Genomic DNA, 16,130 nt, shown 5'->3' with positions numbered 1-16,130 from the left:
CAGGTTTAAGAAAATCCACATATTTAGCCCTTTATTGTCATTGTGCATGTTCAACGGAAATTGTGGGTGCTGCACACCAACTGTGCAGGAATAAAATATAAAAAGTTGTCAGCAGGAATCAATAACAAACAAGAGAAGAGCCTGTTAAATAAAGTTACTGATGTTGATGAAGCAGGCACGTTGTTTTGATTCAATTTCAATTCAATTTTATTTATGTAGCGCCAAATAACAACAACATTTCTAGCAACAGGTCCGTTTACAGCATCCTGCCATGCAATTAGGAACCCAACGTTAACGCTTATCAAGTGGAAAAAAGTTAGCATTCACCCTCCAGCTTAGATAATTTTAGCTTAGTGTTCAAAATAAAGCCAATCAGCTACTCTTGTAAAGCTTTGAATTGATGAGATTCTTGGCTAGTAACCTCTGCTGCCTTTAAACTGCAGAATTACTGCAGTGTAAGTCAGGAGGCCAAACATGGATGCGCTCTCCAGGAAAACATGGGCATTCAGTTAAGACCAAGGCTACTGAATTGGAACGAGGTAACAGAGGTTTATTATGAATATGTGTTGTTGCTCTTCAAAGGTAACAATAAAAGGCATTTTCATGCATTAAATTCCCATAATTCACTGCAAAAACATCACGTTCTCCTCTGTTTTCTTTGTATGAGGAAATGATTGCCATGACTCACTTAAAGCTATTCATACAGCCCATTAATGCTAAATGTGCATCAAAGTATGCGTCGCCTGAATATTTTTGTGACACCTCAACCAGATATGGAACATTGTGGCTTTAATGGGAACTTTGTGGGTTTCATGATTACATCCAAGGAAGAAATGGAGGTCTGGGTCTGAAGTAAATAACAGAAGGCAATGTAGTTGATTGCTGAGGAAGGGATGAAGTGCGAGACAGGAAAACGGATGAACTGCATTTTGTTACAACAAAGAGGGTGAGAAGGCAGAGAGCAGTGAGGTAATGAAGCAGTGACCAGCGATCTCGGTTTTTGCCTTTGTTTCGTTCTCTGCTTGTTTTTCTTTTCCTTTCTGGCACACTCGTAGGCTAATTCAGATTTACTCCAAGGCAAGCTTTGCTTTTGTTTTTAGTAAATTAACACACACACACACACACACACACACACACACACACACACACACACACACACACACACACAGCCTATTACGGTTTTAAAGCCACAGATGGTCTATCAGAGGGGAGTGTATGAGTATTTCAAGCAGTGATGGAAAACCATAGTGAGCACGAGTGTGTGTGTGTGTGTGTGTGTGTGTGTGTGTGTGTGTGTGTGTGTGTGTGTGTTTGGCTGTAGAGGTCTATGAATAGTGACAGTGAGGAAAAGGCTGTCAGAGCAGTAATTCAGAGCTCTGGCTGCTCTCATCAACACCAACATTGCAAAAAAAAAGGAAGAAAGAAAGAAAGGAGCCTTGTTGAAGAAGCTTTCTATTACACAATATGCTGCTAGGAGCCCTGCAGCACCTCACACACTATGAGCATGGTGTGTGTGTGTATTTGATGTATCTGCGTATGTAGAACTGCCACTGTGAACGACCATACACATGTGACATTTGCTGCATGAATTTCTTTTGCATTTAAAGAGAGCAAGAATGGTGCATCTCTTACATTGTGTGCCACCTGTCTAGCTTTGGCAAAAAAACCCTTCTGGACTGCTTTGCTGTTCTTTCAGTGCAAATAGAGCAAATTCTCCTGGAGTGTCTGGCAGTCACAGATGGTGGAACGAGTGAAAGGCCAGTGGAAGCTGTTTTGTTCTAAGCTAAAAGAGGCAGCAATTTAAAGAAACATCTTTGAGTTAAAGGATGCTCACTCTTATTTGCATCACCTCATCCCAAACACATCTCTTGACAGTAATATGATGTTTTGAAAGACTGCAACCTATCAGCCTGCCTGGGACTCTAATACATTTAAGGGAGTGGGTCTGTAAATATCAGCCATCTTTACTTCATCATTTAAGGCCATCTTCCCCTGCACGTCTGCATAGTGGCTGCTATTTTTGATCACTACGTGGAATTCTGTAGTTGTGCCTCTGTGGCACATGCCTGTTCTCCTCCACTGTTTCAAACTGTGTTAAACTGTGATCTGGCAAGTGTTCTAGGTGATAGGATTTTTTGAAAGTGCAGTGTTATTTGTACTGTACTGATTCATCACTGGCTTCTATTTGATGGTGTGTGCAGTTACACATGCAGACTGAGCAGCTTGGCATGTTTACATGCCTGTTGGCCAGATATAATTGCTAGATCCCGATGCACACTCCCTTTCCTGATCCTCATTATGAGTTTTCATTTGTTTTGTTTTGTTGTTGTTTTTTTATTCTAAAAGATATGTAATATTGTATAACAGATTAACCCTCCAGTTGTGTGCACCCACCCCTTACTTTAGTGTTCCGGTCACAAGTGACCATTCTCTTTTAACAACTCTTAAATTAACATTAGAAATATTTTTCACCACCAAATTCAGTTCAGTGATCATTCAGTGGGCCATTCAGGGGGTCAGAGGTCAAACCAACCCAGACATTCTGTCCATTAACAAGATGTTATTGTTATTGCAATACAGCCATTAGTAATGTCATTTGTCTTTGTGGTTCTAGTACCCTCTGGAAGTGATGGTGATGAAGAGAGAAATCACTTCCAAATAAAATACTCTAAAGAGGACACATTTCCAGCTCCATGTGTTTATTCTTGGAAATCGGGCTACTAGAGTAACCCTGTTTGTCTTGGTGCAGCTCCTCACGTCCTTTGTGTTAAGCAGGCAGTTTTAGTCCCTCTGCCTTCAGGCAACTTTCCTCTGATTGTCTGCTTCGCAAAAACAGGGGATTGGGAGGCTCGCAGCCAAAGAGATGTGATCATATTATTGTTCTGTTTTACTCACATAAGCGTGTGAAGCCTGAGCTCTTGGTTATGAGGGATTACTCGTGCATACGCTAATCTCATCCTCTGAAACTGTGGCCATGTTTAATATGTGCATCCACAATTTGCACAGGACCCTGACCTTAAAAGTACATTAGAAAAGGACTCCTTATTTGTTATTGTCAATAGGAATGATTACAGGAAGCACACCCCGTTTCAGTATTTAAATTGCTTGTGAGTTTTAATTTTGACTTGATTATGCTAAAAACTTTTTTTTTTTTTAAATTGATGCATTTGAAAACTTTATGGTGGTCAGTCTACTGTCGTTGTGACTCCTAAAACAAATAGACAAATTGTCAGAAGGCGTTATTATAGCTCTGCATCAACAAGTAGACATCAGAAGCTAGTTACCCAATGTTAGTGCCAGCTTGGTAAAGCTCACCCCACCTGCCAGCTGCTTTAATTGGCTCACATCCCACATGCTCCACATGTTATAGCTCCCTTCCCAAATCATCCCAGATGATGGTCTTATCTCAGCGGTTCAGAGCCTGCAGACTCTGTCTGAGTCATGCCGTCGCTTCCATAGCACTTTCCCGAAGAAGGAAGCTGAATGGCTGACGATTACTGCAGCCTGGAGATTTTGAAGTCTATTAAATGTATTCTTTTTAACTTTGCAAAGAAACCCCAAAACGCTTAGCAGGAAACAGACTTAGCTTCCGTGACTGAGTTATGTTATATAGCTCGCTGACATGAGGCAGATCAGGTGTTCTCACCTTCCTTCATGCTAATGTTCTATGACTATTAATAGGAAGCTCCTCCTGCCCCCTTCAATACCTGACTCACCTTAACTGGCTTCACTTGAGAGAAAATGGACTGTGTGTGTGTGTGTGTGTGTGTGTGTGTGTGTGTGTGTCTCTCGGTATGACTAGCCATCCATCTTACCTCCTCTGCTCTTGTTATTCCTCCATCCTCACCTGCCGCTTTTCATTTCAGCTCACCCGTGTTCACTTTGTTTTTCTCTCCTCTTTCCACCCCTACCTTTACTTTCACCTACACTGTTTTTGCTTTTCCCCTTCCTTCTTCCTATCTTGCTCCCCCTGCCCCACATTTTCTTCTCCATTCCCCCCTCCACCTCATCTCCGCCTTCCCTCCTCCAGTCGGATGAAGTCTGCAGGGAGAGACGGAGGAGCGCAGTGCTGCCTGCTAAGCAGCAGAGGACAACACATGTGCTTGCATTTCTGTGTGTGTGTGTTTTATGTGTTGTGTGTGGGTGGTGTGCAACTTTGTGTAATATATGATGTGTGCTTGTGACACTGACTGCAGCGTGCTTATTCACTGCAGAGCGGCTTGCAGGAGCTGCTGTTTATCACACTGTCTCTCCTTATCTTCTTCATGCTGTCTGTCGCCTTCCCCCTTTCTATTTTCAGTCTTTGTCCCATCTCTTCACATGTGTACACACACACACATTCCCACACACACCTGAGCAGAGCTTTTAAGCAGGTGTTGTTTTTTTGTCAGCTCCATCCATTAAACATAATGGGTGTGTGCATGAAAGCTGTTTTTGTTTTGTTTTTTTCTTAATAATGAAAAGGTGTATGTGAGCGGAACAGCGTGCGTGTGTCCTGTCTCCAACAGTTCACGTCTTCCTCTCTTTGCAGCGGCCTAATTAATGTCATCCGTCTCACTTACACTGACAATGCTCCTCTCTTCTCTCTCCTATGTTGTCTCCTCTGTTCTTTTCTCCCCTGTCTTGTCCTTTATTTAACTCTTGCTTTTCGGCCCTTTGTTTAGACCCTTTTTTTCTTCCATCTTCACATCAGTCTTTTTCCTGTCTTGGCCATCTTTTCTCTCTGTGGCACATTGAGTAGCCAAAGGTATGACTAAATATATTTCCAAGTCTGCTGTGTATTCAGTGACACAAACCTGTTGGATTTATTTTATAATTATGAGTACAAGCAAGAGAATATGTCCAAATCTGCCAAACACACAGTTTGACAGACAGAAAATGTTATATTCAGATTTTTTTAATTTGTTTTTTGTTTTGTTTATTCAGTAAAAGTTATTTTATGGCTGCTCATGTTTATTTGAGAACTTGCTCTCTTGTCTTCACTTCCTTCAGGTTCTGTCTTTCTAACCATTTCCTATTTTGTTGGCAATTAATTTGTGAAATGTGAGTAATTGGCATTTATGCAAAGCAGTTTAGCAACAGTGAAAAGAGCAGCAAAGCAGGCGACTCTCGGACTTACTAAAGTACTTTGACATGATATAAAATCTTATTCCTCTTTGTTTTGGCCTTGGCCCTTTTTCCCTTCCTTTAAGCCAAGTTTCTTCTGATTGGCTGCCCCTCATTAGCAGAGGATTTTACACAATAGTTGGGAAAGGCTTCTCTGCTCACGGCCAAGAGTAGAAAATATCGAATCCTGAGTTTTTGGCTCACAGGGATCACTTAGTGACTGGAAGTGGAAGTCACTGTGAAAAAGATAAAGCTCCACTCACACAAGGAATAAAGACTAGCTGGTAACTCCCAGAAAACTTAAAGTCACCATAGAAAAATGCATATTCCCCGACTGGTTAGCAAATGGTTGCTGAAGGTTGCCAGCAATCACTGGGTAAAATCTGTCAGGTTTAAAAACTCGTGAGTGCTTTGGATGCTGGTAGATTGCCCAGCTGCCCGTAGTTTGCATGGAAGATGTCGACTTGTCTGCAAAGACTTGCCAACACACAAGCGGCAGTAACCACGATGGAAAACTAAAAACGTTCTCCTTCAAATTAAAAGTTGTGCCTTCCTGCAGGTGCAGCTCTTAATATGAAGGCAAATATTCTCCCTTTGCTGTTTGTGTCACACTCGTAACACTTCCCCTACAGCTCAGAGAGTAAATGGCAAGTTGGCTGGTTGGTGTTGGTGGTGTTGTGTTTCTGCCAGTGTGACTGGGGTCTAACACAAACGTTGGCATTATCATCTGAAACTATGACCATGTTTATTCTCATGTATGTTAAAGATTAAAATAGGTAAGACAGAATAGGTGAGAAAACAAATCTAAGCTCCTCTGCCTTGTTTCTCTGGTCTGGTTCTTTCTGCTGATTAGGTGAGATTTACATTACATGTATATTTTTAGGGTATGGTGACAAGAGCAACTACATGATTGTAGTGTATGAGAAATAATCTGTCTGGATGAAAGTCTATATATTCATGACGCTTCTCTCCTTGCCCTGTGTCTTTCTGTCTGACAGTCTGGTTCCAGTATAACAACTCCACAGGTGGACCCCTCCACCTCCTCCTCTTCTTCCTCCTCTACCTCCACCACTACCACAGCGAAAGCAGAGGAGAAGAAGCTTTTATCTAAAGACTCGATCCTGTCCCTGTACGCAAGCAGCTCAGTGGGCAGTCAGCCACAAAGCCAGCAACAGCCTGCTCCAGGACAAGGTAACACACATGCTCTCATACAGCCAGCAGTTATTATTAACCCTTTGTTAATCAAGTCAAAGCAGCTTGGTCAATTGACTCAAACTCACATTTTCAATTCAAGCAGAGTCACTCAAGTTTGTAGGTCTTTTTAAAGGATACAGTTTGCAGGAGGTGTTTCTAAGACTGGTAGAGGGAAAAAATAAAGATTGACAGTTTGTTGCTAAGGAGTTGTGATTTCATGCCACTTTCTCTTTTGGGTCAGGCTCATGTGTTTACTGAGCTTGAGCGTCTTTTGTCAACTGAACTATACCGACACAAAAGCTTAAAAATTTGTTTAAAAAAATCACATTTATTATCGGTTTTATATTAGCCGTTCCACAAAAGATCGAGCATGGTGTTAGTTCAGACAGGAGACAAAGCTCAATCCTGGCAGAAAAGCTGATCTTCAATACTCCGCTGATATTCTCCCACTAGGGCTGCACATGTGCCAGCCACTTGGCAACACACCTCAAATCAAGGCTCAATAAAGGTTCTGGCTTTCAGTTCTGTTCAGTGCTGGGGGGTCTTCCTGCTTCCAAATCTAAATTACAGCTGTAAAAACTTCAGTGGTCTTGGCTAAACTGTTTACAACTACACACCGCACTCAAACATGGGGTTGGACGTTACCCACAAAGATGGTGTAGCAGTGAGCTTGGCATTGATTCTCGACCTCTTAATCTTCTCAAGAGCCGCCAAACAAAACTAATCCTCACTTTATTTTCGCTACTCTCTGCCCCCCTCTCACGGACAATAACCATATCCAACTTCTTAATAGCAATTAACTGGTCTGCATTGGTGCATCATATCTTTATTCTCTTCCCCCTCCTGCCCCCCCCCCCCCTCTTTCTTAAATAAATAACTATCATATCTGATATCATATCTCACAGTACAATAATATTGAATGGGTTGCATTGTTGTATTTTGTCATGTTTCTCAGGTCTTTGTCTGAATTTCTACGAACATTATTGCTAAGGGTTGTCTTATTGCATTGGAGTCACACTGGGTTAAATATGTACACTTGGGTTTTAAGGGGTATTTATTATTTTCTTCTTTTTTTGGGGTTGTATGGAAGCCCCAAACGCAATTTCATTGTTCTTGACAATGACAATAAATAAATAAAAATGCTATTTAACTTCATTTAATTGCATGCATTGCATTGCACCATTGTTTCTGTGGCCATGAGCTGAAACCTACTCCCCAAGAAGGCCGGGAGGATTGAACGAGGACCCTTCTTGTTATGAGGTGACAGTCTGCACCTCTTCACCACTGTGCCGCCTCAAAACTCGAAATAAATTACACTTTTGTTTTGTGTTTGACCTATAAAGTGTCAAATTATTGCTAACATCTTCATCATATCAACGTTTTAAGAGGACTAAAAGGCTGATGATCCGTTTATAGCTTGGAAAATGATCCGCAACTGGCTGGAAATCTGCAAATGAAGGCAGCAGTGTGTCTGCTTGTGCAAAGAGAACATTTTAGCCTGGCCAAAAGGCTGTGTTTATTTTTGGTCTACATTTCAGAGATGGAAAAAAGGAGACTGGTGGAAAACAACATAAACAAGTGGAGTTGTGGCTGACTTTGGAGAGCAGTCAGAGGCTGAGAGCTCACTCACACCCTGCTGACATTGTGTGTGTGTGTGTTTGTCTGGTAAAGCTGATCTATTAATCAAGAGAATTCTTACTTGCTCATAGCCTGACACCTTTACAGATGCACACAAAATGAAAACTTATGGCATTAAGAGCTTTTGGACCTTGAGAACCTTTTGATACATTCTATAACTCTTAATGGAACGGCAGCTTTTTTTGTATCTTCACTCTGCAGAAACTAGAAAGTATCTTTTTTTTTTTTTTTTTTTTTTTAGCTCCTGACACTGACTTCATCAGTACAATAATTTAATAATTAAGATCATGATTTGATCAGGTTAAACAAAAGATGCAAGATTTCGTAATCCTGGATGTTTGAAGTATTTTTTTGGAAGCTACAAAACAATTTATGGTACCCATACACGTTCCACAAAAACTTGCTGTACGTTACGCTTTTCTAAGCTTTGTTCTTATCTCTGGACACTCACATGAACCTTGTGACCTCTTTGGAGAATCACCCCCAGAATGGGAGCCTACATTTTTAATGATTACATGCTGCCACTGCAGAAAATAGTTACTGTTAAGGCAAGAGGTGTGGGAGCTGTTATCGTAGCAAAAGTACCGGCAAGTGCATTTGGAGAGTTGTGTAACTGTATCTTAATGTGTCTGTATGTAATCAGATCTGAAAATGTGTAAAGGAACCTTTAAATGCATTTTGAGCAATCTGATTACACACAGACACACTGAGATCCAGTTACACACTCAGCAGAAAATATTACTGCTACAGTAATAGCCCCACACAAAGAACCTCGGCAGTTACGATTTATATGCATTACTGGACTCGTGGATCAGAGGACTGAAATTCAATTTACATTCAATTCAATTATATTTATATAGTCCCATTTCACAACAGCAGTCATCTCAAAACACTATATGGTAAAGGCATCACAGTGTCAGAGAGAGAGCAATCAATGAAGTTCTCTCATTTGATTGCTAAAACAGAGACCTCCTGAATGAGGCTCGAACATCAGAACATTTAGAAGACAAGAGGGAAACAGACGAACAAAGAGCTTAAAAAATAAACAAGATTAGACGCAGATTGCGGGAGAAAGTAGACAGAAGTTACTGACATGTACTAGTGGCATGTAAAAGAGGAAATGGGAGAAGAAAACACTCAGTGGATCATAGGATCAAGGGAAGTCCCACAGCAGCCTTTCATTGAAGCAGAAAACTAGGGGATGGTTTTAATTAATCAAACTTAATCTTAAAGATTGATTAATAATTTTAAAAATGGATGGTGTTTGACTCTGAACCCAAACTGGGAGCTGTTCCAAGCCTGACAGCTGAAGACGCTGCCTCCCATTTTACTTTTAGAAACTTTAGGAAGTTGAAGTGCAGCTGAAGTGGGACGATCTATGAGATCTTTAAAATATCAAGTGGTGCAATGATTCAGAACTTTGTATGTGAAGAGAACCCCATGCTTTTTTTCCAAGACTAGAATTAGCTAGTGAAGCCAATGAACCTAATGTGGGAGTAATATGCACTTTTAAAGAAGCTTCTCGGATGAGAGGTGAAACATGTTCAAGGAAACGTAAAGAAGTCCAGAGCATGCAGCAGAAGGCCTGGGGCTGCTGCGTTTAGCCTGGCTGAATACAGCTGCCTGCTCAACCTGTAACTTAAACCGGCACTCAAGGATGTTCTTAATGTAATTCATTTTTTTAATGTGCAAGCTGAAGGACATGTGTTCAAAAAGGACTTAAAGGTTCCTCGCAGTAGAAATGTCTTGTGAATGTAGCGCGTAAACAAACATTACACATACACGGCGTCTCGTAAGCTGGCAAAGACGTGCAGGTTATAAATACAAGGCTGCAGACTCAGACCTAGGTGTTTACACACAAACAGATGCACACCTAGGCAATGTTGTACACACACATGCATGTTAGAGGGAAGATGCATCATAAAAACGTAGGAGAGTAAAGATGAAAGGTCAGCGTGCTGAAAAGCAGGGACGTCTAGTTCACACTGCATTTACTAGGGTCCCAGTGCAGCAGTAAAAATAGCGAAGTGTCTGCAGGTTCGCTTTCATCTCACAGTTATTATGTGTAAAGACTGAAGTGTCAGGAGAGTGTGCATGAGCGCCTGTGCGAGGATGTATAGGTAGGCGGATGTTCACACATACATCATCCATCAGCCTGTGTGGGAAAGCATTAGTGCTGCATGTTTTCTGCTTGGTGGGAGAAAACAGGCAGCAGATTTTTACAGCAGGCACATGCATTGATTATAGTGTTCCATGTTTACACTGATGTATCAAGGATTAGGAATGGAATGAAGGGCTTTCTGCGTATTGTCCTCTCTGAATCCAAATAAATGCAGATTGAGATCAAAGCCAAAAGAACCTTGCCAGGCTAATGCTCAAAAATCAGACTTTCATCCTGCATGCACTGTATGTGTGCGCGGGACTGTGTGCACTTATCCATGCTGCAATGGAAAGGCTCTAAGTGCAGCCAACAATGAGGTGATCAGAATGTCAGAATATACAGAAGGCCAAAAAACATTGCTTCGTCAGTGATCTGTGGATTAGCTATTTGTCCATGGATCTGTACTGATTTTTTTGGCTTTATAACAGCTAAAGACTAAAACCTGTGGGGCATTATGACTTGTGCTAAAGAGGATATATTATAATATGAGAGGACAGTCTCTCATTTTGTACATGCACAGAGCAAAGCAGGGAAGCAGGCAAAAATAGTTTGTTTTTGCCTGCCTGATGGTATCAAGCTAACTCTACAGATGTCCTTCTTCCCAACAACCTGTTCTGTTTCTTCTTGTGAGGTTATGAAGTGTTCCCATACCGGGTGAACTATGTAACTGGTAAGAGGTCAGGATCTCTTTTCCTGGAAAACATTCAGTGGAAGTCGCACAGGAAACTTGAGCCTCATCACCTGGTTTAAATGAGCTAACTGTGGATGTCATATCTTGTATCCAAGGATTGTTTCAGCCAAAAGTCCATTTGATACACATGAAAATTCCAACACCAGCCAAATCTCCGGTGAGGCCTGGGGGTCTCCTCTTCGTAGGACATGCCCAAAACATCTCACCTAGGAGACATAATCACTGTGGATCACCAGCAGCTCTACTTTTGAATGACCAAGCTACTCACCCTATCATGCATCAGACATTGGTTCAATCTGTCTGTCAATCTCCCACTCCACTCTTCCCTGACCAACTACAAGATCTACTTGGTAGTGCAAGATCCTGAGATACTTAAACTACTCCAATTGGGGCAGCAACTCAAAACCTGTAGTGTGCACTTCCCTGTTTTCTGGCAGAGAATCAAGGTGATTCTCTTTCCAGTTTCTTCACACCTGGCTGCAAACCATTCCAGTGCGAGGAACGGAACACAACCTAATGAAGGCAACAAAATAGAACATCATCTTTAAAAAGCAAAGATGAAATGTTGAAGCCACCAAAGTGTAGACGCTCCAACACCTGGCTACACCTAGATATTCTGTTCATAAAAACTATGAACAGAATCGGTGATTAAAGGCAGCCTTGGCAGAATCAAACACCCACTGTAAATGAGCCACATTAAATGCTGGCAATTTAGACTAGGCTCTTGCTGTGGTTGCACAGGTACCAAATTGCCATTTACAATGGACCAAATACCCCATTTTCCCAAAGAACCCCCCAATTGAAGCCTTGAAGTAAACAAAACACATGTAGACCCGTACCGCATTATTCCTCCTGGATCTGAAGTTCAAGTAATGGAAGGATTCTCCATTCCAGTACTCTGGCATAGACTTTCCCAGGGAGATTAAAGAATGTGATCAACCTATAGTTGGAACATAACTTTCGGTCCCCAGTTTTGAGAAAGAGAGAGTCCAGCCCTGAGAAAGAGTCCAGCCACAGTAGGGAGGAAACTCATCTGCCGAACATGGTAGAACCAAGGTTCTATTTATTAATGATATAAACGACAGAAGTAGAAGGATGAACTCATGAGCTCAGATTGAGCCAAATGCTTCAAAACTGATTGGATACAGCTTCATAGCACAAATGGAAATTGTTTTTGTACTTGCACAGTAACCAGTTTGTGTGATTTCCCACCATACAGGCATACAGGACTTTATTCTATATACTGCAAGTACCTTGCAGTGAGGTGACAAAGCCAACCACTTCACTGAAAATGACCCAAAACATATTGCTATAGCAACTCTACAATTTTTCAAGGAAAGAAAGTGTATATTCGTTAATACAATGCAGTCATCTGATGTCAGTCCATAAGAGCATACTTTCAGTTACCGAAGGCAGAGAGACCCACAGAAAAACCACTGAAGGTGGCTGCAGTAAAAGCCTGGCAACTTAGTGCCAGCCTACAGGAAGCAATTCATTTTTAGGAAAGACACTGTATCTTTAGACTATGAAATGCTGACATTACAGCTATTTCAACCACTGCTGAAAACCTCCTTAGTACCAACTGAAGGTCATTGTCTCACAAAGCCAATTTAACAACATTGTCTTCAAAAAACAGACAAAATTCCAAGGTCCTCAAACTACACATCTCATCTGCCTCAAGTTGCACCAGAGCTTTTTATCACTTTTTCACGGTGACCCAGTGCATTGCTGATGGCATTTGGGCAATACAAGAGCAGCTAGTGGCTCTTTGGCTCTGAGAAGGTTCATCAGGTCATCATTTTTAATAAAAATGTCAAGAATCTGCCTTTCCCTATTATCATCCGTCTTCTTGCCACACACTGAATGCAGCACTCTTTGGTGACCTGTTAGAGATGTCACTCTTCAATGAAATCCCAGTCAAAGGATATCACCTGCAGCTCTTCACCTCACTGTTCTTTGTGCATTCCCCGTTTGTTTTTATGTTTTTACTGTTTCTCAACATCTTTACAGGATGAGTGCTAGTACGTTTGTTTGTTTTATTGATTGTAATTTGGGATGTTTGACTTCCTGAAGATTCTTATATTTGAATTTGAAGGCAAAGTTTGAAGGCATATTCTGTTGTCTTGTATTGCAGGCAGTGTGTACATGGGCCAGCCTCAGATGCAGTTCACTCCGCAGGGCTACGCCACAGCAGTGGCTGGAAGTATCCCACCCACCACCACCATGATGGGGTCTGGGGCCATGGTGTCTGGGATGGCACTGCCAAATGGGGGCTACATGAGCATGCAGCAGGGTGCGATGCCTGCCAACCAAGGACAGAACATGTACAGCATGCAGCAAGGACAGTGGAATATGGGCCAGGTAACAGGAAGAAATATAAATCTCTGTATTAAAGTGCAGTCAGAATGATGATTAACATTTAGCTTTTTGCCCACTCCAGTTGCTGTGAATATATAGATTCACACTTAGATCTGTCCCCCAATTCTGTGTGGAGCTCGGTGCAGTAATAACCTCACCAATGTAGTAAAAGCCCAAGAGGTGCAGCTTTAATCAGCTATTCAATCTTTTTTATAACCAGGGTTACTGTATAATAATATGAGGGTTTTTTTTCTTTTATTCTGTCACATGCCTTTATTCCTTTGTTCCTAATTCTGCCCAGAACAGTACATTACTTAGTATATAACCTTTGATTTAGGATCTTTTAATACTACTTAGAATGCAGAATGAAATTTGATGATTTGTGTGACTTGATCATTGGTTATAACTGTTTTCCAGCCAATTTGGAATGAAATTACATAATAATACCATAGACTGTATATAACAGATGGTCATAGCCACCATGATGCCATGCACTGGTTTCTTGGCTTCCCAATTTGAAGCCTCAATGATAGTGTCTTTCTTGGAGCTGCAATCAACCTTATTTGGACAAGAAGGTGAAAAGTTAAGACTCACTATCTAACCTCCTGAGAACCAAGGAAAAAAGTATCTTTCAGATTTTCCCACTGCAGAGGACATAGTGAATGTGCTCGGTCTCAGGAGGGTGAGGCTAACAAAGCTTTGTTGCATAAACTGTATGGGTGCAACACATTGTTCTGTTGATGTTGTCCACAACATGCATTCACATGCATCACGGGTCACAGCTCTTTAAGGTCCAGCCACAGCATTTTAATCAGGCGAGGGTCTGGACTTTGACTGGGCCACTGCAACACCTTCAGTCTATACTATTTCAGTGATTCTGGTGTAGATTTGCTGCTGTTTGGGGATCTTTCACCTGATGCATGACCCAATTTGGGCCTCACATTTTGACTCTAGAATACTTTGGTATACAACTCAATCGCTGCGAGGTTCCCAAGTCCCGTGACTCAAATCATTACCCCTCCACCACCTTCCTTGGCAGTTGATGTGGTTTTGCCTAAAGTGTTTCAAAACTGTATTTTTCACATGCCTGTATATTGTAGAATCCTTCACTAATGTTGCAGTGGCCCACTTCATGGCCATTCATAGAGCTAATGTTACTGAAGGAGCATCTGCTGTAGGATTTCCTTTTGGTGACGTAAGTGCTTCCAAGATTAGTCCAACATTCAGAGAGTTTCGGTGACTTCTAATCACATCCCTGACAGAAATGCTCTTAGATTATTAAACTCGTACTTAACTGGTGCAGGTGATTGCAGTCTATAATGTGGAAGCATAGTAACAGTTCATCTGATAGAACAAAATTAAATTGGACGTGAAAAATTGTCTGTCCAGGGAAAGATGTGAAACAGACACCAGCAGCAATCCCCCTTTATGTGTTTAGATACACTTGTGCTTTTGCCGTAACTGCATCACTGTGTCTACATTAATCTTTTCTTCCCATGGTCTCTTAAATGCATCTTTCTTTCTTTATATTAGTTATTTATTAGAGCAATCTGGTTTTCTAAATCGAAAGAGGAAATATTACGTTTTACACAGAAATCATACCCCCGTGAACCATTACCAGGAAAAGACGCGTCTTTACAGAGCCTGAAGTTCGTCTATTGAATACTTTCTGTGGTCACAACCTAAAAGGATGTATTTACTACAGTTGCATAATGTTTTACTTCACTGGTGCTTCAGATTGTATCAGTGAAATCCCCAATGTATATTTCTGTCCAATGTTCAGAGCAGGCAGTCATGAAATACAGTGGATGTCTAAAAAGAACAGCTCAGTCCACAAAGACATTCATTCTTTTGTCTCGTCCAGAAAGGATTCAAGAGAACTTGCAGCATTCACCAGCTTTCATGTGAATGAGTTTTCAGGGCCTGGCAGATGAGTCATGAAGCGATTCAGGTTGGCTTTATTCAGCCTAGATCTCAATGGCTAAATCTGAATGAATTTTTAAATGTGACACAGAAGTTACAAAAATAGAATTTCAGATCAGCTCAGTTCACTGTTAATATTTTCTTCACTGTATCCTCATTGCATGATTTTTCAGTTTTTCTGCACAGCATTCCCATAAGAAAAAGAAATATTAAAAACTTATAAAAGACTTGCTTAAGATGTGGCTTACTTCATATAGTGAATCATATCAGGCTTATATGATTTACTCATGAAAGTGGCCACTTTCTCATTACTTTCATATATTGTTTTAGTAAGTATCCAAAATATACAAGTTTCATTTATATAATTTTTCAAGGGATTTTATATCTGTTTTCACTCTTGTATGCTTTTCATACAAGTTTCACACAAGACAGATACAAACTTTATAAGATTTATGTATATATCTTTTCCATATGGGTTGGCAGCATGTAGGGATTTACATTGACTTTTTTTTCGGGGGTTTTTGGCACAGAAATGTTTCATGATGGTGCAACAACACCTGTTCTCCCTCTTAATGTCTTCAGGACTGCCACATCCCCCACAGCAATCCTCTCATCGCTTCGCTCTGTTTTTCTAAACATGTTTTTGAGCGTTTTATTGATGTCAAACTGTTCCCTTCTTGCCTTCGTCTGTTCCCATGCCACTGTTGCTAGCTACTTATTGGTTAACAAAAATGGGAAAGCAAGTTCTCATTATCAGTCCTTATCATTTAATTCAAAATATATAAACTGTAATAATACAAAAGACAAAGTTCATGTGGTGCAACTGAAATTAAATAAAATGAAAAAATAAAATGTGCAATTACCAAAAACTACAGTTCATGTAATGGCCACTCGAGGCTCCAAATTGAGTCAGTTCCCATTCAGTCGCATGTTAAAATGCCTAAGCTGAGCCATGAAATGGAAATGTTTACAGCCTGTTTTTGGCCTCATGAATAGATTCACCCTTTTAAAAAAGTGTCTTAGGGTTTAAAGCTGGGAGTGCAGGGCACCACAGTAGCT

General features: G+C 40.9%; 1 protein-coding gene across 6 annotated transcripts in view; it reads left to right on the top strand.

Annotated features, from left to right (window-relative positions):
- LOC113034599 (stromal membrane-associated protein 1-like) overlaps positions 1 to 16,130 on the top strand; it is a 147,089-nt gene that overhangs the window by 128,306 nt on the left and 2,653 nt on the right. For all 6 annotated transcript variants that reach the window (XM_026189297.1, XM_026189296.1, XM_026189300.1 and 3 more), the window contains 2 exons: positions 6,105 to 6,297; positions 12,925 to 13,151. In XM_026189297.1, coding sequence (XP_026045082.1) covers positions 6,105 to 6,297; positions 12,925 to 13,151 — 420 coding nt within the window. The remainder of the gene's footprint in view (positions 1 to 6,104; positions 6,298 to 12,924; positions 13,152 to 16,130) is intronic.

This window comes from Astatotilapia calliptera, chromosome 13 (genome assembly GCF_900246225.1).
Source record: "Astatotilapia calliptera chromosome 13, fAstCal1.2, whole genome shotgun sequence".
NCBI lineage: Eukaryota > Metazoa > Chordata > Actinopteri > Cichliformes > Cichlidae > Astatotilapia > Astatotilapia calliptera.
The sequence above is the reverse complement of the archived record's forward strand: the minus strand, read 5'-3'. Positions and strand labels throughout refer to the sequence as shown.